General features: G+C 42.7%; 2 protein-coding genes across 5 annotated transcripts in view; both read left to right on the forward strand.

The window, feature by feature from the left end:
* Window positions 1–11,270, forward strand: part of LOC115107672 (solute carrier family 22 member 6-A-like) — a 16,190-nt gene extending 4,920 nt beyond the window's left edge. The window contains exons 3-10 of the mRNA XM_029631173.2: window positions 125–279; window positions 633–801; window positions 1,235–1,358; window positions 1,796–1,902; window positions 2,649–2,860; window positions 4,670–4,778; window positions 7,445–7,657; window positions 7,877–11,270. Coding sequence (XP_029487033.1) covers window positions 125–279; window positions 633–801; window positions 1,235–1,358; window positions 1,796–1,902; window positions 2,649–2,860; window positions 4,670–4,778; window positions 7,445–7,657; window positions 7,877–7,955 — 1,168 coding nt within the window. The 3' untranslated portion in view covers window positions 7,956–11,270. The remainder of the gene's footprint in view (window positions 1–124; window positions 280–632; window positions 802–1,234; window positions 1,359–1,795; window positions 1,903–2,648; window positions 2,861–4,669; window positions 4,779–7,444; window positions 7,658–7,876) is intronic.
* Window positions 11,271–11,792: 522 nt separating this feature from the next.
* LOC115107673 (tyrosine-protein kinase Fyn) overlaps window positions 11,793–24,106 on the forward strand; it is a 78,921-nt gene continuing 66,607 nt past the window's right edge. For 3 of the 4 annotated variants that reach the window (XM_029631176.1, XM_065008717.1, XM_029631174.1), the window contains exon 1: window positions 11,793–11,979. The gene's annotated coding sequence lies outside the window, so the exon portion shown is untranslated. The remainder of the gene's footprint in view (window positions 11,980–24,106) is intronic. The other variant, XM_029631177.2, reaches the window with a different exon arrangement.

A 24,106-nucleotide genomic window follows, 5' to 3' on the forward strand; every position in this document is an offset into this window, starting at 1 on the left:
TCTCAACACACTTAGTGTGTTGTGAATTCTGTAATGAATGTATTGTAATGTTCTTAAAATTGTATAACTGCCTTAATTTTGCCGGACCCCAGGAAGAGTAGCTGCTACCTCTTTCTTGTTTCAGGTTTGGACGCAGGAACATCATCCTGGTTGGTTTGACTATCCAGTCAACCTTTGGGGTTGGTGCTGCTTTTGCCCCAAATTTCTACATTTATGTCTTTCTGCGCTTTGTGGTTGGAACAACTATTTCAGCTGTCATCATGAACGCATTTGTTTTAGGTTAGTCTTTCTCTCGCTCGCTCTCTCTCTCTCTCTCTCTCTCTCTCTCTCTCTCTCTCTCTCTCTCTCTCTCTCTCCCTCCCTACCTCCCTCCCTCCCTCCCTCTCACTCTCTCTTTCTCTCGCTCGCTCCCTCTCACTCTCTCTCTCACTCTCTCTCTCTCTCTCACTCTCTCTCACTCTCTCTCTCTCTCTCGCTCGCTCCCTCTCACTCTCTCTCTCAAACACACCACACACATACACATACACACACACATGAAACATTAATAACATTTTGACTTGTGATCTAAGAAAAAATTCAGATGATAAGGTGTTAGTTTTCTACTCTCTATACTGTTCTGTTGTTGCCCCCAGGCACAGAGTGGACAGGATCAAAGCACCGGATGCTAGCTGGGATCATCACAGACTACTTCTTTGGGTTCGGCTACATCACCCTGGCAGGCCTGGCCTACCTCATCAGAGACTGGCGTAAGCTCCAACTGGCCATCTCAGCACCAGGCTTCCTCTTCATCTTCTACATCTGGTGAGTCACTGGCCAGCTGCAGTACGCCTGTAGCCTTAAATACAAACAGAATATCACTCACTTTCAATATCGTCCATGAAGGGAAAAGATCATTCAGTTTAGATTCCAGGCTAGCAAGACAACTCACTGAAGGGGAAATTCAAGAGAGTGTAGAGGAACTCTCTTTTTTCATCAATAATCAAAACCAGATGGGTCATTGAATGCCATTTGGGAATACCTAAAGTATATCTAAGTTGCAAAATTGTGTGCATAGTACCAAATTATTTTCTTTTCTTTTTCTAATATTTTAGCAGTAGTATTGGCCTATATCCTGCCTCATGACTAAATGTATCTTCATGTTATTATCTCTTGTTCCCATGGTGCCAAATTTATGCGGAGAGTCATATGTAGTTGTTTATGCGTGTGGGTCAACACCTCTCCTCTACATTCTTAGGGTCCTACCCAAGTCGGCTCGGTGGCTAATGGCCAACCAGAGGAACGAGGAGGCCATGGATCTGATCAGGAAAGCTGCTCTGATGAACGGCAAACCCCTGCAGGAGGACATAGAGATACATCAGGTGTTGTTACGCATGTGCACACACACACACACACACATATAACTGGACTCAGGAGGACATTGAGGATCAGGTGTGTTTTTTGTTGTTGTGAAGCTAGTACAGTACCATTAACCTTGTCCCAAGGCTAATTGCTATAGAGAGAAATAGCCGGCTGGTGGATGAGATTAAGCTATCATTGATCATTATGAAATTCCAACAGCCTTGATTAAAGCACTTGCCAAACAACGTTTCTATGTACAGGCAATGTTGAGCGCAATAGCGCCAAAACCTGAGCATATTAAAGTGCTTTGCATGCTATCCTCTATGCTGTGTAGGCATGCGGGACATGCAAATTATATGAGTTGCATTGGTGTCCTTTTTGCATTGATGAGGTCATTCCTTTTCTGAGAAGCATCAGGTGAAATGCTCAGGGCTCATCTGCTCTTGTTATTTTTCAGGGGTACAACGATATGGTGAAGATGGAGGAGAGGAAAAAGGAAACAGTCATTGACCTGGTCCGTACGCCAAAAATGAGGAGGAATTCATGTATCATGTTTTACCTGTGGTGAGTGTCATTTTACCTGTGGTGAGTGTCATTTACATGTGTCATTCCCAGTATTCCGTGTGATGTTCGCAGTAGAACTTTGTCAGGACACATCGTGTTGTGGGGGCAAACAAGAATTAATCAAATCTACTGTATCAACTACTGTTTCATTGAGATTTCTGTTTCTGCCAAAAATGCATAACATTCATGTATCATTCACAGTAATGATTCATTATTAACTATTTTCATTATGGGTTGATTCCCTTGATGTGGTACGCCAATGTAGTTCTCAGAACTGTTCACTGCACAGGCTTCTTAAGGCCTCCTCAGGTCACTATGCTTGCAGTGTAAGCCATTTGAATTGCAGTGTATCACTCACTGAGGCAACACTGAAAGATGATTATTTGAATGGGAATACTTTATGTAGCTTCCCAGGCACTGAGAAGTGAGTGTTAATGTAGAAAACATTGTCAATAGATATCACTACTGTAAAATGTTGCACTATATTCCGTGTCAAATACAGTTTACAAGAGGTATATACTGTAATATTAGTCTGTTAGAAAGTACCTTGATGTTGGTTCAATTATCCAGTCTGTGGCTAGAGAGACATTTCTGCTTCCCAGACATCTTTCCACTTTGCATGATAGGCTTAAGTCAAACCAGCAGAAGAAAGGAGTCCTTGTTTCACTGCAGTGACAGCGATGTTATTCATCTTTCCCTTTCCTCACCAGTGTTTCCTCCACCATTCCATCTCTGTGTCTGTCCAGGTTTGTCAACGTGCTGGTCTACTATGGCCTGTCCCTGAACATCTCTGACTTTGGGATGAACATCTACCTGACCCAGCTGATCTTTGGCCTGGTGGAGATGCCCGCCAGGACCATCACCCTCTTTACCCTGAACCGCTCCAGGAGGATATCCCAGCTAGCCTTCCTCGCTGTGGGAGGCCTGGCCTGCCTGCTAACCATCTTCATTCCTGATGGTATGGACCATTCCATAGAAAACTCTGCTGGGTATCAATACGGCTTTAAGATGTTTAAACACATCCTGAGCTACATGACGAGTTACAGTATCCTCCTGGCCCTGAAAAGACTTCAGTTGACTTGAATTAAGTTGTTTACCAGTGTAATTAAACCATGGCAGTCCTTGAATGATGTCATAGTTGTGTAGTTTTATAGCCTTGTTTATAAGTACTTAGCTAGTAGTCAATGGAAAGTCTTTGTGGCTTGGAACTTGGCTTATGTTCGAAACTGAAAAACTTATGCAAGCCACATTTAAATGTTATATAACTAGCTCCTTTTGTAATAACCAGAGTTTGTTACTGACTTAACCTCCTGGGTGTAGAGTTGTTATTAACTCCCACCGGGGCCCTCATGGAAGTCATGTCAGCCGTACACTTGAAGACACTACCTTAGGTGGTTACGGTCTCCAGTAGGATCTACACTACCTTAGGAGGTTACGGTCTCCAGTAGGATCTACACTACCTTAGGAGGTTACGGTCTCCATTAGTATCTACACTACCTTAGGAGGTCACGGTCTCCATTAGGATCTACACTACCTTAGGTGGTTACGGTCTCCAGTAGGATCTACACTACCTTAGGTGGTTACGGTCTCCAGTAGGATCTACACTACCTTAGGAGGTTACGGTCTCCAGTAGGATCTACACTACCTTAGGAGGTTACGGTCTCCAGTAGGATCTACACTACCTTAGGTGGTTACGGTCTCCATTAGGATCTACACTACCTTAGGTGGTTACGGTCTCCAGTAGGATCTACACTACCTTGGAGGTTACGGTCTCCATTAGTATCTAGACTACCTTGGAGGTTACGGTCTCCATTAGTATCTAGACTACCTTAGGAGGTTACGGTCTCCATTAGTATCTAGACTACCTTAGAAGGTTACGGTCTCCATTAGGATCTACACTACCTTAGGTGGTTACGGTCTCCAGTAGGATCTACACTACCTTAGAAGGTTACGGTCTCCATTAGGATCTACACTACCTTAGAAGGTTACGGTCTCCATTAGGATCTACACTACCTTAGGTGGTTGCGGTATCCAGTAGGATCTACACTACCTTAGGTGGTTACGGTCTCCATTAGGATCTACACTACATTAGGTAGTTACGTTCCCCAGTAGGATCTAGACAACCTTAGGAGGTTACGGTCTCCAGTAGGATCTACACTACCTTAGGTGGTTACGGTCTCCATTAGGATCTACACTACCTTAGGTGGTTACGGTCTCCATTAGGATCTACACTACCTTAGAAGGTTACGGTCTCCATTAGGATCTACACTACCTTAGGTGGTTACGGTCTCCATTAGGATCTACACTACCTTAGAAGGTTACGGTCTCCATTAGGATCTACACTACCTTAGGTGGTTACGTTCTCCATTAGGATCTACACTACCTTAGGTGGTTACGGTCTCCATTAGGATCTACACTACCTTAGAAGGTTACGGTCTCCATTAGGATCTACACTACCTTAGAAGGTTACGGTCTCCATTAGGATCTACACTACCTTAGAAGGTTACAGTCTCCATTAGGATCTACACTACCTTAGGTAGTTACAGTATCCAGTAGGAATGCTGGAGAGTGATTCACAGTAATGTAACCTAGAGCTTCAGATGCTATACACAAATAGCCTAGCTATTTACCCGTTTAATCTCTCCCCCATCAATTCTCCCCCCCGTTTAATCTCTAACCGCATCACTTCTCTCTCCCCCCATACCCCCTGTTTCATCTCTAACCCCATCACTTCTCTCCCCCCCAACATACACACACATATACACAGATCTCTCCATTATTAGAACTGTCCTGGCTATGGTGGGGAAGTTTGGGATCACTGCCTCCTTATCCATCGTCTACGTCTACTCAGCAGAGGTCTTCCCTACTGTCATAAGGTGAGCGTCTGACTCAAATGGCACCCTATCGCCTATATAGTGCACTAGTTTTAACAAGAGCCCTATGGGCCCTGGTCAAAAGTATTCCTTTACATAGGTAATGGGGTGCCATTTGGGACACACATTTGGAGTGTTCTGCTGACTAATGTGGACTGCTGATATCTGGGCAGGTTTCCATCAGGATCATTCAGGAATAGAGCATTAGATCACAACATGAGTCTAACCATCCTTGGAGTTAATCCTCTAACTGACTCTGTCAATATCTCTGTGACCTTCATTTTGTTGTTGAGGGCTGAGAAGGTATGTCATAAGAACGATAACGCGCCATTGTTTCATACAGTGAGCGTGTATAAGGGGCTCCTGGGTAGTCTAGAAGACTCCAAGAGGCAAGTCACATTCAGATTCTCCTCCTCACAGGCCATGTTCAGAGGGCCATGGTTTTACTCTGTGCGTCTGGGTCAAAAGATCACTGCGTAGCGGTAGTTGCCAGGGCTCATCGGGAAGTATCTGTGTTAGTCCTTTGTTAGCATGGTTGACTAGACTTGCAGCTAGTTAGCCAAGTTAGCTAAAGCCTTGCAGCGATAGCTAACCAAATCTCGAGAGCTAGAGACTGACGGGTAGAATATTAATTTGGTCGGTACTCAACACTATCGACAGGAGCTGAAATACTATGTTCTGCAGTGTTAACTTCATGGTTCGCCTGAAAACAGTTCAGTAGCAAAAACAGAAATCCAGTCGCGCTGAGGAGAGCTTTAGTGAACACAGTCACTTCCACAAGGAAGAGAGGCAAGAATGACTAACTTGGCAGGCAAGTGGCTCATTTTATAAAGGAGAGAGGCTCACCTCATTCACCATTCGACCTGTCTCTCGAACAGACACTGTGTGATTGGTTTCTTCGAGCTTGTGGTCATGGCCAGGTATATCCATAGTGAGACATCAAAACAAGTATTTGAAATAGAACTGTTTCCACTTCAGTCAGCAAAAATTATTGATATGTTAAGATAAGTTTTGTAATACTTCTTCATTGCATTTTACATCGATAAGTAAATGTTGCGTGTGTTCTTTTTTATGTGGACACATCTTTTACCAACCAATGCCAATAACGTCTTTCTTCATTGCAATAGTCGACACTGACTCAATGGGTGTATAAAGGTCTGTTAATTCCTAACCCTAACTTTTGAACTTCTGATGAGGGCTAAAACAACTGTTGCATGAAGTCACAAGAGTATTCTGAATGGCTGCTCAGTTAAATTACCTGTCCTGATTTGTCATAGACTCGTGCTGAAAAACTTTAATGAGCAAGCCTTCCTTCATTACCTGGTCTATGTAAATTGGTATAATATCAGCAATATTATCTGTCGAAGATGCTTGAACCTTCTTTTTTATATTTTCAGTGGTATTGTTAACAAGCACGCCCTCATAAAGAAAATATGCATTAAAAACAGGTTCAGCCCCTGGTTCGACCGTGATCTGGCAGAGTTACTCCACCTCAAGAATACCATTTGGCAAAAGGCTCGGCACACAAATATTTAGACTGACTGGCTGTCGTTCAGGAAAATGAGAAATAAGTGCACTCAGGCTATCCGGAAGGCCAAAGTTAGTTACTTTAATGAGCAGTTCTCTGTGGGTCTAACCTCAAGAACCTCTAACCTCAGCATCCTGGAGTCACCTCTTCACTGTATATGTTGAGACTGGTGTTTTGCGGGTGCTATTTAATGAAGCTGCCAATTGAGGACTTGTGAGGCATCTGTTCCTCAAACTACACACTCTAATGTACTTGTCCTCTTGCTCAGTTGTGCACCGGGTCCTCCCACTCCTCTTCTATTCTATTCTGGTTAGGGCCAGTTTGCGCTGTTCGGTGAAGGGAGTATTACACAGTGTTGTACGAGATCTTCAGTTTCTTGGCAATTTCTCGCATGGAATAGCATTCCATTCTCAGAACAAGAACAGACTGACGAGTTTCAGAAAAATGTTATTTGTTTCTGGCCATTTTGAGCCTGTAATCGAACCAACAAATGCTGATACTCCAGATACTCAACTAGTCTAAAGAAGGCCAGTTTTATTGCTTCTTTAATCAGAACAACAGTTTTTAGCTGTGCTAACATAATTGCAAAAGGGTTTTCTAATGATCAATTAGCCTTTTAAAATCATAAACTTGAATTAGCTAACACAACGTGCCATTGGAACGCAGGAGTGATGGTTGCTGATAATGGGCCTCTGTACGCCTACAGTATGTAGATATTCCATAACAAATCTGCCATTTCCAGCTACAATAGTAATTTACAACATTAACTATGTCTACACTGTATTTCTAATCAATTTGATGTTATTTTAATGGACAAAAAATGTGCTTTTCTTTCAAAAACAAGGACATTTCTATCCAAACTTTTGAACAGTAGTGTATATCTCACTTTCAGCAAGTGTCCTGCCCGGTGTCTAACCATTCATAACATTTAAATCAGATTCTGATGTTTCCCATGATTTGCCTAGTGTACATTTCTCTGACCCAAACAACCACAACAAGAAGAGAGGCAGCAGACTAGCTGAGCAGCTGTTGTTAATTGTTTGGAGATGTGGCGGAACGGGTCTTAATGCACATTCTTAATTACAGTGCTGCGACAATGTGGAGTTATTTTGGCTGAACACGTCTCCTCTGTGCTCCACAGGCAGAGTGGAATTGGTATGAGCTCCATGTGTGCCAGGGCAGGGGGAGTCCTGGCTCCCATCATCTACCTGCTGAGGGGTGTCAGTAAGAATGCTCCCATGGTGCTGTTTGGCCTGTGTACTCTGCTAGGTGCAGCCCTCACCCTGCTGCTGCCTGAGACAGCCCACCAGCCCCTGGCTGACACCATTGAGGATGTGGAGGGATCCAGCATCAGGTCTGAATCCCATCTCTATCCATTGAAGGGGAAAACAGTGAGAAGATTCTATTACATAGTATTTCAGTTGAAACCAGGAGTGAACATCTTAGCTTGGGTTAACAGCCATTTCAACCTTTCTGATTGTACTATAACTGTTATTACAGTGCTGAACTGGGGTTACCTGTAGGTTCATGTGATGTTAATAGTAATCCAAGGATATCCGCTTGTCTCGTCTAGTGAGGAATCAGAGGAAGGGAACATGAAGCCAGCCCTCTATGAGGAATGTCCAACAAGGAACCCAGACATCATAATCTGAAGAACCAGGAGTGGGACATGGCACCAGTCCACTGATACTTTGAGACCTGTGGTCGTGTCATCTGGAGAACTTCTAATACCATTCCTCCAAGGAACTCAACTGTGCGTTGTAAGATAGAGTGCTAAGAGTGTTTGAACAAATTTGTAGCTTGTAAAGCTATTTCCTATTTTGTACATAAGACATTGATGTCACTGAACTGACATTTTATACAATTTTATTTTATATTTAAAAAATATATATTTTGTTTTGAAAATATGTACTATATATTGATGTTTTATAGTGACTATCAGTTCACATTTAGATTGATGATGAAGTACATTAGTAACAGTTTATTTATGCATCAAATATCCATTTATCAGATTCTGTAAATACTGTCAAGGACACACCATTGTTTGGTGCCAATAGCCTTGTGCTCTTTTTATCCACATTTCTTTGATGGTGCATCCCTCTTCCTGGACTGGAACTCACTCCCATCCTGTCCCTGTCTGTTATCTAGTAGGTCTTCCTGAATGTCTGTCTTGTCTGACTAGGCACCCCTACAGTACTGTTCATACCTAACAGGTTCACCTTAAGATGTTAGCTCAGTTTCAGCCAACGAATGCCGTCATCATGCATTGTGATTTTGTATAAAGTGACCACACTGTGAACGAGCATAGATGACAACTTATGCAAACTATCACACGTATGCAAGATGAATAGCTAAATATTTTTTTATATTTGAAGATAGAATTTTGTTTACTTGATGGATTCTGTATTAGACATTCCTAACTCTAAATTTAGAGGTGAATGTGTTTGAAGTTGATGTTGGTCTGTGATCATGAAGAGTTGTTTTAAAAGTGTGCACTCTCTAGAACAGCAGGCTATAGGACAACTGCTCCACATAATGCTTGTTAGAAAATCATGCTGAAATACTAGCCATCTGCTGGTGCCCATGTAACGGAGCCCATGTAACGGAGCCCATGTAACGGAGCCCATGTAACGGAGCCCATGTAACGGAGCCCGCCCATGTAACGGAGCCCATGTAACGGAGCCCATGTAACGGAGTTAAGAACATACCGTTCACTCCACAGCAAACTTGAAATGTCAAGGATGGGAGCTATAGAAGAAGATCGTTTTCGGTGGAACGTTGTCAAGGAGGATGGTGACGTGTGTTGCGAAGCAGAGGATCCTTGGTTCAAGCCCAGTATGGGGCAGTCAGACACTGGAGGAAGCTAAGCTGTTAGAAGCACACGGACCCCCGGGAACAGCCAGTGTCGGCTCAAAGATGACCCAGTTAAAGGTCTCTATAGGGTCAGCAGATGAGCTGTGGTATCTGTAATCAGCCCTTACACAAGACAGAGATGCCCTTATTCAAGACAAGGATGCCCTTATACAAGACAAAGATGGATGGACTGAATCAAAAACAGTTATGACAGTGTTACTCCAAGTTAGGAAGCCCTCTCTTCAAACATGAAGTTTACATTCTACATTACATTATTAACATTTCAGCTGAAGGCTTTCATTCTGAGTGCTTACAGTCAGTATATAAAGTACATTATAAACTGGGTGGTTCGAGCCCTGAATGCTGATTGTCTGACAGCCGTGGTATATTAGACCTTATACCATGGGTATGACAAAACATTTTTACTGCTCTAATTACATTGGTAAACAGTTTATACTAGCAATAAGGTACCTTGGGGGTTTGTGGTATATGGCCAATATATCACGACTAAGGGCTGTATCCAGGCACTCCTCGTTGCATCGTGCATATGAACAGCCCTTAGCTGTGAAATATTGGCCATATACCACACCCCCCCGTGCCTTATTGCTGAATTGAACCGCAGCAGTAACACCAGAGAGACTGATCCGAGTTTGAGATCTTTCACATCGGGTGGAGAAGAATAGAAGACTGTTGTGATGACATGCTCTCTCTGTGGTACTTTGGGTGGATCTTATTATTTTTATGGCAGTGGATGATTTGACAGGCCTCAATTGTTCCCCTGTCATTGTAAGGCTTAGGAGAGCAAAGCCGCACATTCTTCTTTGGGATGAAACACAGGGTTTGCCTTACAGTCATGTAACCAAACGACTGTAATAGGCCTATATGTTTAGTAACAGTAGTCAACAGGAGTCCGATGTGTTGTGTTAGTGATCACTGCCACTCTCTGGATGAAAGTGGTACTTGCTTCTTGTCTGACATCAGCTGCTGTATATACGGTAAGTACTGTAATGGGGCACAAGAATGATGACCACAGAGGTTGTGTAACAACATATGCATTTCCTGATTCTGTAGAATCAGTACTTTTATACAAATGTATTACAAATTTACAAAATCAAAGTAAAATTGGGAAGTTATCCATGATGTGATAAAAATATATATATATACTAACACATTTCATTTGTACAATATAGTTCTGCTTAAACAATGTTTGCTATGCTGTGTGTCATTTCAAAAAGGCCTATAGTCAATGTTGAGGGGCAGCACAGGGGCTGATAAGATGACAGTGCTAATAGACTTGTTTTTGGGGATCAACTGCAGGTTGGTGCTGTCTGACTGACTGAGTATCTGACACATATGGCTGTCAATGAGTCGCTGCCCAGGGGACATTAGCAACAACTGCTATTTCAATTAGACTACAACAGAGGATCCCAAGCACAGCTGCAAGTACCCACTGACCATCCCCCCACCACACTACAGCCAGAGAGAGCTGTTCTACTCTATTCTGTCTGTGAAAGCTTTGACTAAATATTTAACAGTGGCATTGTCTATGATGTGGAATGTACATTAGGCTTACTGTCATTGTACAGCCCAGATGTGAAAAGATGCATTGTAAAAAATGACAGAGACGCTAGTGCGAAACAAGTGTACAGCTGTAGGCACACATCTCCTTAGAATATCATGCCTGCACTGACATTTGTTCTGGTACTATGCTGAGAATGTATCAACAGTGTCCTGGGCTCATTTTACATTTTTTAAAGGTACATTTACAGTGTGGAATTACAGTGAAGTGGAATTATTAGGAGTATGCACAGCCCTTTTTTCATTCCACTTGGACTATGCAATTACTTGCCAGAGCTCTGTTTCTAGAGTAGAGACCATAGTGCCTATTTCATTGACATTGGCATCAAATTGAAAAACAGACGTTTCATAAGTGTGACTATATTTCCATATCTGATATCACTGGTATTTGAATAATCCAGATCTAATTTCCTGAATTCTATGAAGGTATAATGAGAGATAGGGAGCAGTTTGAATAATACGAACTGGTAGTTGTTGGCAGCAGAGGGCGCCCCAACGCAATGATTATTAAACCGCAGTGTCAACGCGAGAAATCATTGATTGAATTCCAAAATCTTTGATTCAATCGCACTGATGATGATGATGATGATCTTCACAAAACTTTGTCCCACAATACAATGTACACATTTTCTGTGTATTGAGCAATTATTTTTCTATTAGTCTATCGTCTCAACTATAGAAGTATCTAACATTTGGTATTCGTTTAAGCATGTATGTTAATTGGGCACACACTTTTCTAAAGAACTGATGCAGTTGTCAATTAAAACATCACATTTTTCCATCCCTATCGTGTGAAGTAGGCCTACTTCATCCCTCCATCTATTGATGAACATTCATTACGGGCAGCCATGTCTTGAGCTAGTCTAGACCCAAAATCTCGTGTCATGGAAATACCTCTAACGCAATAGTCTCGCAACCTCAATAATCTTCTAAATGCCTAGCCTACTGACTTTATGGCTACGGAACCTGTTTACGATCCCCTGATCCTCACTACTAGTAGCATCCTCCCATTCTATTGGCTGGTGGTGTTGTCAATCACTCCACTGGTCCCGTTAGTTTCATTGTGGCCCTGCAAAGACAACGCCATCATACCCCATACTCAGCAGCTATAGCGAGTGGGGCAGCTCGAATATCACACAGGATTTATGTAGGCTACGAGGTTATTATTGTCACAAAAACATCAAGCGTCTCATCTTCAACTGCAATGGAATACATTCGTCCGGTTAATTAGACGCCTTCGAATCGGTAAGGAACCGTTTGTCCTTCCTATCCTGTTTCTGTGTAATCGCACCTATACCAATGCGAAATGAATTACTTTGATTTTATCTTTATTGGATGGCATAATGGATCTAATTAGTGTGTTCTTATGGATAACGCATTTGCTCTCATGTCTGTAGGCTAGCTGAGATGTTACAAAGCTTATTTTTCATAATATCTTTATAGACTGCCTTTGCCATGAGAACATACAAATTGCATTGGCCAATTACAAGTATCCTGGCCTCGATCCTCGAACGCCGTTATGTCATGTGTAGGCCTATTCATTAGAAATCAAATATATGTGCTGTGTCTGAAAACACATTCAACCTTCTTGAGTGCCTTGTCGCATTCAGAGGCTTGGTGAATTTGTTTACCGTGATATAGTAGTGATAACCCTCTCCGTCAACATGCTATCTCATTCATTCTTAAACTATGGCATCATGATGAAGGATTCAATGTAGCAAATGCTCGTACACTTAGAAAAAAAGGTGCTATCTAGAACCTACAAGGGTGCTTCGTCTGTCCCCATGGGAGAACATATCCACAGAAGGTTTTACATGGAACTCAAAATAACCCCTTTGGAAGAGTATTATGTAGGGTAGGCTATATAGATTTTTGTTGATTGGTTTCTATTGATTTCTATTTTATATGGTGGAGGTTTATATTCAACCAGTCAAGAAGCTTGCAGTAACTTGGTTGTGAAGACCATGATCATATGCTCCCAATGGATGTTACCAACTTGTATTCCTTTACTATGTGTTCATCACGGCATTTGTTGATGACCCACTTTGTCCATTGCATTAAGTCAGAAATATGAAATCAAATAAATGGTATTTGTCACATGCACCGAATACAACAGGTGTAGTAGACCTTACAGTGAAATGCTTATTTCAGAGCCCTTAACCCACAATGCAGTTTGAAGAAAAATACCTTCAAAAAGAAATAAAGTAACAAATAATTAAAGAGCAGCAGTAAAATAACAATAGCGAGGTTATATACAGGGAGTACCAGTACAGAGTCAACGTGCTGGGGGCACCGGTTAGTAGAGGAAATTGAGGTAATATATACATGTAGGTAGAGTTATTAAAGTGACTTATGTATAGATAATAACAGAGAGTAGCAGCAGTATAAAAGAGGGGGGAAATGCAAGTAGTCTGGGTAGCCATTTCATTAGATGTTCAGGAGTCTTATGGCTTGGGGGTAGAAGCTATTTAGAAGCCTCTTGGACCTAGACTTGTCGCTCCGGGTACCGCTTGCTGTGCGGTAGCAGAGAGAACAGTCTATGACTAGGGTGGCTGGAGTCTTTGACAGTTTTTAGGGCCTTCTTCTGACACCGCCTGGTATAGAGGTCCTGGATGGCAGGAAGCTTGGCCCCAGTGATGTACAGGGCCGTACGCACTACCCTCTGTAGTGCCTTGTGGTCGGAGGCCGAGTAGTTGCCATACCAGGCAGTGATGCAACCAGTCCGGATGCTCTCAATGGTGCAGCTATAGAACCTTTTGAGGAACAGTCATTCAGAATAACACTGCTATTTGTGTTTATTTCAAATCATCTTAATTACATCAAGTGAGTTGGATAACCTACTCAAATAGATACTCCTGAGAATATGCAGTATTTGAGAATAAATCAACCCATTGTTGTGAAATTGGTTACCACGTTCCTTTGATAATTAGAGTAAATTGCGCTGGTTGACCTTCACATCCTTCAATACAATACTAGTTATCCTTCCCAAAATCTACTCATGCTGAATGCTCTTATTCCTCTGTGCAGGTCAGAAAAATACTAACTGGTTGTTATTACATTGTCTATTACTTTGTCTATACATTATCATTGTTGCATTATGCTTACTGTCCCAAATAGGAGTACAGAGAGCATGTCTAAGGATTTGTCTTAGGAAACACATGTTTACCGAGTTCCAAACTACCTCTGGAAGCAACATCAGCACAAGAGCTGTTCGCCGAGAGCTTCATGAAATGGGTTTCCAGCCGCATACAAGCCTAAGATCAACATGTGCAATGCCAAGTGTCAGTTGGAGTGGTGTAAAAGCTTGCCTATTTTTATTTAACTAGGCAAGTCAGTTAAGAACAAATACTTATTTACAATGACAGCCTACAATGGGTTAACTGCCTCGTAATGGGGCAGAACGACAGATTTGTACCTTGTCAGCTCGGGGATTCGATCTTGCAACCTTTCAGTTACTAGTCCAACAACTAGGCTACCCTGCCGCCCCTTTATTGGACTCTGGAGCAGTGGAAACGCATTCTCTGGAGTGGAAAGAATCACGCTCCATCTTCTGGCAGTCCGACGGACGAATCTGGGTTAAGCAGATGCCAGGAGAACGATACCTGCCCCAATGCATAGTGCCAACTGTAAAGTTTGGTGGCGGAGGAATAATGGTCTGGGGCTGTTTTTCATGGTTTGGGCTAGGACCCTTAGTTCCAGTGAAGCATACAATGACATTCTAGACAATTCTGTGCTTCCAACTTTGGGGAAAGTTTGGGGAAGGCCCTTTCCTGTTTCAGCATGACAATTCCCCCGTGTAAAAAGCGAGATCCTTACAGAAATGGTTTGTTGAGATCGGTGTGGAAGAACTTGACTGGCCTGTACAGAGCCCTGACCTCAACCCCATCGAACAACTTTGGTATGAATCTTCCCCGCAGCAATGTTCCAACATCTAGTGGAAAGCATTCCCAGAAGAGTGGAGGCTGTTATAGCAGGAAAGGGTGGAGCAACTCCATATTAATGCCCATGATTTTGGAATGAGATGTTCGACAAGCAGCTGTCCACATACTTTTGGCCATGTAGTGTATATTTGGTACATTTCCTTTATACCCTGTAGGAAAGTTTGGTCAAAAACAGGTCAGAAATGTTTTCTATTTTTCTTTTTGTGTATTTTATTGCACAATGCAAGTTTTCTTAATGTAGGTTACTGGTTTGAATAGAGAGTTTTCCTGTACATAGCTGATACTATCTTGTCTCTCTATCATCTTGGTTTCTTCTTCAAGTTGCTTACTGCTTCACCAACATCCTGCACTTGGGCTTCATGTCATATTTGCTTGCTCTTTATTATTGATGTGAATAACTCTCACAAATAGAAAAGGTGTAATTTGTGATCGTTTTCTACTCCTATTGCTAAGAATATTAAGACATCGGCCTAGGCTTGTACTGTTATTCCTATTTTCTTTCACAGAAAAGTTGCTTGTATTACAATTGCAAAATATGGGCAGTAATGTTGATTTCATGTATCAGGTATGGATGCATAGTATGATTGTTTGGTGTGGGAAGATGTTTGCAAAAAGCTCCTGCAGTTTTTGTAGGATCCACAAAGGTAACCTTGAAAACCACAGAAAGCCCTGGTCATCCTGAAGTATAATCTTCCATACAAATACACCAACTCAACATGGTTCACAACGTTACGGGTTACGGTCCATGTACGGTCTTGTTCTAATTGTTTAGTCCTTGAGGAAGTGCATGAATAGTTGCAAGCTTCAAGTTTTAATGGCACGTGCACAAGTACAGTGAAATGCCTTCCTTGCGAGCTCTAAACCCAGCAGTGCAGTAATCAACATCAATGTAGCACTAACAATAACATAAGGTAGAACAAAAAGACACAAGAAATTAAAATAAGAAGAACAGGAGAAGTAAGTAAGCTATATACAGGGTCAGTTCCAACACCATATTTACAATGTGCAAGGATACTGGAGTGATAGAGGTACATATGTATAGGGGTAAGGTGACTAGGCATCAGGATATATGATAAACTGAGGGTGATTCTCAATATGCATACTACCGTGCTCCACACTGTCATGCTCCGAGTGCATTCTCCAACCACGTTCTCTTGAGTACGTTCTTGTGAGGACAAGGGTGTGGAGAATGCATAAAACAATACATTTGAGAAGCACTGGCACACCTATTTTATTACCTCAAGCTTCACCTCCCCATTCACTGAACCTTCTTCCAGCCAGGATAATGGCAACAATAGACGAAACAAGATATGCACAAAGCAAACATTTCACTTCATAATTATCAGCGAGATATGTGAATCGTAATAATCTAGCTAACCAGTTAGTTGAACAGGCAAAACTGACCTAAAACCAATGTTATGCAATGTACATTTCCCATGGGTAGCTGCTAATTCTTTGTGGCTATCTAGCTAGCCCTATTGACTTACAGCAACCATTCACTCTACCATTTTCCAGTCACTATTTTTTATTTACAAGGAAAGTCAGTTCAGAACAAATTCTTATTTTCAATTACAGCCTAGGAACAGTGGGTTAACTGCCTTGTTCAGGGGCAGAACAACACATTTTTACCTTGTCAGCTCTGGGATTTGTTGTTGCAAACTTTCAGTTACTAGTCCAACACTCTAACCACTAGGCTACCTGCCGCCCTACCTACTGTTACTAGTAGCTAGCCAGTTAGCCCTATTGACTTATTACGGGCTTGCTATCTACAGTACGTAGGCATCATGCCAAAATTAACACAACATGTATTTATTAATGTGTCAAGATAAAATAGCCAACATATGAGATGTAAATAGGCAACATTTCATTCCGAAGTCTGAGTTTATTTTCTCTTGCTTCAGCTCAAATAATGTCCACCATTGATTTCAAGAAATGTTGCGTAATTTAGGTCATTTAACCTGATATTGAAGAGCCATGGAAAGTATTTTTTCTGTGCAATTCAACACAATTCACCACAGCCCAGTCAGAAAGACAGTACTGTGCTCTTCCCCCCAATCCGTCCCATTCCTCTGCTGAAGAGAGAGCTGCCAAACACCCATGTTGCTGCTCACTGTTGATCCTGTGACAGCATGGCATGCTGCTACTCTCTGCTGTCACACTACAGAGAGACAAAACTGCTCTGAAATGCAGTATATCATACTATACAGTAGGAACTTTGGACTGGCTTTTGTCCATCAGGTGCTTTCATTTGAACTGGTATGCTTTGGTTCATATCTCTCCCCAAACATCACCACATTTGTGGGCTTAATCAATCCAGGACTTTGTATAGGCATTTTGAGGGTTGGTTGGATGTAGACTTGTTGGATGTGTATAGTACACTCCAGCTACTTTGTGCTCCAGTTTGACAATCTGGTTAAGTGGGGCCACTGTAGTTACACTCTTCTGTGTGACATCATCTGTCTCCTCACCCTCTTCTCTGACATCAGAAGCCATTTTGAACTGGCCATGACCAGGAGTGTGTTGTGTTTAGTGCTGATGTAATCACATAGCTCCTGTTCTGAGCCCACTATCAGTCAGATGTGGGGCTCACGCGTGAGTCGTCGTCCTCCTAGCCTCAGAGCTCAGCAGCCGCTCTGTGCTCAGCATCAGCCCAATGCTCCATAGTCACACACAACAACGATGCCCTTTGTCACAAATATATTGTGAGGAAATGAAATGTATCTCTGTGTGTATTTGACTGTTTTTGTTCAGTTTGTGTGGTTAAACACTCAAATTAACTGCTTTTTACAGATGAGTAAATGTTTACCCATGGATGAATGAAAAGTATGACAGCGCCACGAGGGATGTAAACTCAGCAAAAAAAAGAAATGTCCTCTCACTGTCAACTGAGTTTATTTTCAGCAAACTTAACATGTGTAAATACTTGTATGAACATAACAAGATTCAACAACTGAGACATAAACTGAACAAGTTCCACACACATGTGACTAACAGAAATTGAATAATGTGTCCCTGAGGGGGTCAAAATCAAAAGTTACAGTCAGTATCTGGTGAAGCCACCAGCTGCATTAAGTACTGCAGTGCATCTCCTCCTCATGGACTGCACCAGATGTACCAGTTCTTGCTATGAGATGTTACCCCACTCATCCACCAAGGCACCTGCAAGTTCTGATCCAACAGATCCCAGATGTGCTCAATGGGATTGAGATCCGGGCTCTTCGCTGGCCATGGCAGAACACTGACATTCCTGTCTTGCAGGAAATCACGCACAGAACGAGCAGTATGGCTGGTGGCATTGTCATGCTGGAGGGTCATGTAAGGATGAGCCTGTAGGAAGGGTACCACATGAGGGAGGAGGATGTCTTCCCTGTAACGCACAGTATTGAGATTGCCTGCAAGGACAACCAGCTCAGTCCGATGATTCTGTGACACACCGCCCCAGACCATGGCGGACCCTCCATCTCCAAGTCGATCCCACTCCAGAGTACAGGCCTCGGTGCAACGCTCATTCCTTCGACGATAAACGCGAATCCGACCATCACCCCTGGTGAGACAAAACCGCCACTCGTCAGTGAAGATCACTTTTTTCCAGTCCTGTCTGGTCCAGCGACGGTGGGTTTGTGCCTATAGGCGATGTTGTTGCCGGTGATGTCTGGTGAGGACCTGCCTTAAAACAGGCCTACAAGCCCTCAATCCAGCCTCTCTCAGCCTATTGCGGACATTCTGAGCACTGATGGAGGGATTGTGCGTTCCTGGTGTAACTCAGGCAATTGTTGTTGCCATCCTGTACCTGTCCCACAGGTGTGATGTTCAGATGTACCCTTCCTGTGCAGGTGTTGTTACATGTGGTCTGCCACTGCGAGGACGATCAGCTGTCCATCCTGTCTCCCTGTAGCGCTGTCTTAGGCGTCTCACAGTACGGACATTGCAATTTATTGCCCTGGCCACATCTGCAGTCCTCATGCCTCCTTGCAGCATGCCTAAGGCACGTTCACGCAGATGAGCAGGGACCCTGGGCATCATTCTTTTGGTGTTTTTCAGAGTCAGTAGAAAGGCCTTTTTAGTGTCCTAAGTTTTCATAACTGTGACCTTAATTGCCTACCATCTGTAAGCTGTTAGTGTCTTAACGACAATTCCACAGGTGCATGTTCATTAATTGTTTATGGTTCATTGAACAAGCATGGGAGACAGTGTTTAAACCCTTTACAATGAAGATCTGTGAAGTTATTTGGATTTTTATGAATTATCTTTGAAAGACAGGTCCTGAGTTTATGTTGACATGTGAAGCTAAGCAATCATATTTTCCCTCCAGGTGAATCCCCCAAGCATCTTTGTTTGTGCTGTAGCATTTTCATTTTAATGCTATGAAAGTGAAAGGCCTGTGTGTTCACTTTTATAAATCTCGTAGACTCCACCCCAAAATCACTGCCGCTTGGCCATTGTTGCAGCAATATCATGGGATTAAATGATGTGTGAAACTAATATGCTTGCATGAAAGCCTGTCAAAACAAGGTTGCCTCAGGCCTATAGAGATGGCCATCTTGGGAATATTCCTTCAAAGGAATTCAATTAGCTGCAACTGTTTGTCTAACATCAAGTCCCCAGATCCAGAGGCAGATTGTATCACACACTCTCCTTATCAACACACACATCACTTCTACCTGTGTGTGCGTGGTTGAGAGCATCAGCATAGAAGCAGGGCTTCTCCTACATTTAATCTCGGAACTCCAATGTACCGTTGATCTTCAATAAAGGCCAGTATTCAGGAGCTTTGCAGTGTAATGGCACTCTTCTGTGCAAACAGACAAGACTATATTTAAAACTACATTGCTAAATAAGTACATGGATTCTACCAACCCACATATTCTTACCAATGCACACTTACTGAGGCAGCAATAGTAGAGTTCTCTTACAGATGTCAGCCATATGTTGCTGTCTGCAGAACATGCTAAATCTCCATACTATGATCTAGGTCACGTGTCAAACTCATTCCACGGAGGGCAGTGTCTGCATGTTTTCGCTCATCCCTTGTAGTTGATTGATGAATGAAGGTCACTAATTAGGAAAGAGCTCCCCTCGACTGGTTGTATAGGTCTTAATTGAAAGGAAAAAACAAAAACCTGCAGACACTAGGTGTCACGGGTGTAAAGAGGAGTAGGCAGTCGCAGGTTTAGAACTACTGGATTTATTTAAGCACAATAGAACAAAGCGGTACGAAACCCAAACGCTGTTTTGCTCAAAATATATCTACATAAACATAAAGGCACAGGGCGAACCCAAAGTGCGAAATATAAAGTACTCATGAAATAGTAGGAGAAAACAAGTAACATGTACAATGACCGACAAAAAACAAATGGCAGAGATAGTATATATACAGTGATAGAGTGGGGATTGGAACCAGGTGAGTGTAATGATGACGAGACAAATCCGGGGTTGATGAGTGAAGGGCATTTGCCAGCAGTAGGTTCGGCAGCAGCTAGAAGGTCGCTGATGCCGAACGTGGATTTTCAAGGGTACTGTACTATAATGTTGCGCTTCATTCTTTGTTGAATGGCAGGTCGTTTTCTCTCTCGGTCACTCCCTCCCTCCCTCCATCGATCCCCAAAGATTTTGCATATGAAATAATATCAGTATAACGTGGTGAGATTGGGTGATTGCGTACGTTGTGATATGTATGACTCGAGGAGGACTCAATGTTTTTTCATAACTTTAAAGGTAGACTCAGCGATATGGCATAGATGCAGGAAGTAAACAGTACAGTGGTTCAATTTGCGTAAGAACTAAGAGTGTTGAATCGCGAGGCTCAACATCTCGGCTGTTTTGGTCCCGTGGCTACCACGCTGTTAAAGCCTGAAGCGAATCCGTGCACATGCGCAGATTACTGTGTGCGAATGTGTGAGAGCGAAGCGTTGCGTCTCGCTCATCTCAATGTCTTCAGTGCTGCTCGTAGAAACATCATTTCGCCGAGTCTGCCTTTAAACACTGATAAGTGGTGAACATTTGAGTAGTTTAATGCATTTCCCTCGCCAGAATAAAGTATGAATCATGTGCTGGTGCTCTCCCCAATAGGAGAATGAAAAGATTTTACAGAACAGTATGTTTGCTAATTTATTAATGATATGTTGCCCTAATGTCAAGTGTCTGCATTTTCCGAGGAAAACAAAAGTGGTCTGTTTGTTTGCTGTATGATTGTGTCCCGGGAGATTTTATGCATCTTTATCTGTGTTTGATGTCATACATTATACATTTGTGTCACAACGCCTCTGTTCTTTTCTGTGAAAATATTTCCCTGTGCTCTAAGCAACTACTGCTGCTGTAATAAAAAGCAATGGTACATTGCATTACAAAGAAGACATTATGCATTTATCAATTTCAGTGAGAATGTTGTTCATGCCACATTTGAGCAGATTTTCAACCAAGATATAGGCTAGTTAACCGGGTACGATTGTGATATAAGCAGATAGCCTTTTAGGCCTACCCATTGGACTGCAGTAATATGAAGCAATACTAGTTGTGATATGCAGTAGTAGTACAGCAGAACTGTATGGCAGACAGCTGCATTGCAGTCAGTTATACAGTGTCTTAGCAGTGCCTGTCTGCCCTCCATACTGTATCACTCCAATAATACTGTACAGTATACTGGTTTACAGTAGAAGAGTAAAATGGTATAACAGGTAGCAGTTATACTGTGTCTCTGAGTGTAAACTCTGAGTCTACATATGTTGTCTGTATATCCTGTTTATTGTGGCAGCACCACTTCACAGAGTCAAATTCCTGTGCATGCAAATGTATTTGGCTAATAAAGTTGATTCTGAGTGGTGCCTGTCTGCCAGCCATGCTCCCTGCTCCTCTCTGTTGCCTCTCTACAGTGTCATTTTTCTGCTATGCTGATGCAGCTGCTGCTGGCTGGGGGGCTGAAAAAGGGGACGTTTTCTCATCCTGGAATCACGAAGGCCTCCTGGCTGGCACACCAGGCCTAGTTCCTCAGTATGCCCCATTCAAATTCCCCCTCATTGCCAGGGGATAAAGCAATATTGACCGAATTATAGAGATTTACCTTTTAGGAAGCCCTGATAAACATCAAAGGGGCCATTGTTAATGTTAATTTATTTCTCTTTAATTAGTGTAGTGGGAGAGCAGCAACAGAGCTCTATGTAATAGGGGTTTATTTCACACATGCTTCCTTTGCAAGTTATTTTGAAGGAATCTAATTTTCTCATAATTGTGTTGTGTATTCAGTGTTGACATTTGCAAAGGTCCCCTGGTCTAGGTTAATGTGAGGTCTCATTGTAGTAGGATAGAGACAGAGTCTTCATCCAAAATGCCATTCAACTCTAACCTTTCATTCATTGTTGTCCATTGCCTCCACTATGTTGGTGAACTCTTGCACTGTACATTTGAGGCATCCTGCCCATACACATCATCCATGGAGCCAGAGCAGATATTTACAGTGAGGATGTTCGTCCATGTTAATCCACCCTGGCTCTGTCAGTCAGATACTGAGTCCCAAATGGCACCACATTCCCTATATAGTGCACTACTGCCCCAATGGCTCTGGTCAAAAGTAGTGCACTATTTAAGGAATAGGGAGCCATTTGGGACACTTCCAGGGAGCCTCTGTGTGAAGGCTGTCTGCTCATATACAATCCTGACCTGTCAACCAAAGCCCTGTCTGTGTAGTGGGGACTGGCTGAGGAGTGGTGGTCTTTTCTCGTGTTTAGTGCCAATACCATATCTGAGATACTGCTGTGTGATTATTATGTCTATGCAAGACATGCAATTATTGCACAGGGTTTACGTTAGATACTGCTGCTATTGAAATGGCATTGTGACTAGTCCCTTGGCCTTTAGAGGTAAGCCCTAAAATGAACTTGGTGTGCGTTAGAGATGGTAGATGTAGGAGTATGAGATCGGCCAGGGCTGTGGCTACTGTCCCTCAGGCGGCATATGGCGTGCCCCGCTTAGTGCCTACCCAGCAGGCTGTGCATGGAGAGCTACTCCCCCTCTGGGGAGCCAGTCTATCAGCCCTAGCTTTGTACTCTGCTCGCCACTCATCTGGCCCAGTAAAGAGCGACAGTAAGAATGACTGAGCTCGTTGTGCCATGGCAGTCATGTGATCTGTGTGTAGCTGAATGACTCCCCCCGCAGGCCTCAGCCCCAGTGCCATTATCTTTTATTGGAGGGGCCGGGGATGAAAAGAGAGCCAGCTCTGCTCTGCCCCTGGTCCCTGGACTGCAGCTTCACTCACTCAGAGAGCATGGCCTGCTGGGAGCTCGTCGCCATGGCTGCCCAGTGCCCAGACAGACAGAGACGAAGCAAAAGACAGAGGGAGGGAGAGTAGAATGGAGAGAGAGAGAAAGAGAGAGAGAGACCACAGAGTGGACACAGACATGAGGAATGGCTAAATGACAACCTTCTGCTGGTGTCGGGTGCTGAAAATCACGTTTTACTTCCACACATAGAGCAGTGTATTTTTGGGACTCGCTCTCAGTTTCATCCAGATATACGCCCAAAATAGGATAGCTCAGCATACCTCTCAATTTGAAAAAAAATGTCATTTTTAGAGTGGTGTCTGGCAGAGGAGAATACTTCTGAATGGGGGTACTTGCTTTTTTTTGTCCCTTTGTCTCAAAATGAGACTTTTAATTGTTTGCAGGTTTTGCCAATGTTATATCCTTTTACATTTGCATGCCATTTTATCCTTTATATTGTATACCAGCCTATTAATAGCTATCTCAGCCATCTGCCTGCGATTTCTACACTATAACAGGATGGCTCCAATATGTGATGTCATGCATCATCCAGAACAACAGTAGAGAACAATGGGTCAAGGAAAGTCTGAAGGAGGGAGAATGTCAAACCTGATTATTGCTTGTCTCTACTGGCCCATTCTCTGTTTTCTGTCTATCTGTCTGACCAGCCTCAGTCAGAGAGAGGTAATCAACTACTGAAACTGCCTCTCATATATCTTACCCACAAATTTCCTCTGGCCTCAGTATCTAAATCAAGATATATTCCATTTAGTCTGATTGCAAGCTACATAATGACTGCCTCAGTTGCCTCGTACCCCTGCATATAGACTCGGTACTGGGACCCCGTGTATATATCCAAGTGAATCTTACTCATTGTGTTTTTATTCCTTGTGATATTATTTTTCTATTGTTTCTCTCTGCATTGTTGGGAAGGGCCTGTGAGCATTTCACTGTTAGTCTACACCGGTTGTTTACCAAGCATGTGACAAGTATGATTTGATTTGACTGCCAGAATATTTAGACCATACAAACTGGAGAATTACACACAAGACCAAACTAGAAGACTAAATATTATCTCATGCTTATTCTTATACGGGTTACAACAAAGTCAAAAACACTTAACAGATTCAGATAGAAATACATGCATTTGATGAACAGCTCTGCTCAGAAGTCGACTTT

The sequence above is a fragment of the Oncorhynchus nerka genome, linkage group LG24, assembly GCF_034236695.1.
Source record: "Oncorhynchus nerka isolate Pitt River linkage group LG24, Oner_Uvic_2.0, whole genome shotgun sequence".
NCBI classification, from domain to species: Eukaryota; Metazoa; Chordata; class Actinopteri; order Salmoniformes; family Salmonidae; genus Oncorhynchus; species Oncorhynchus nerka.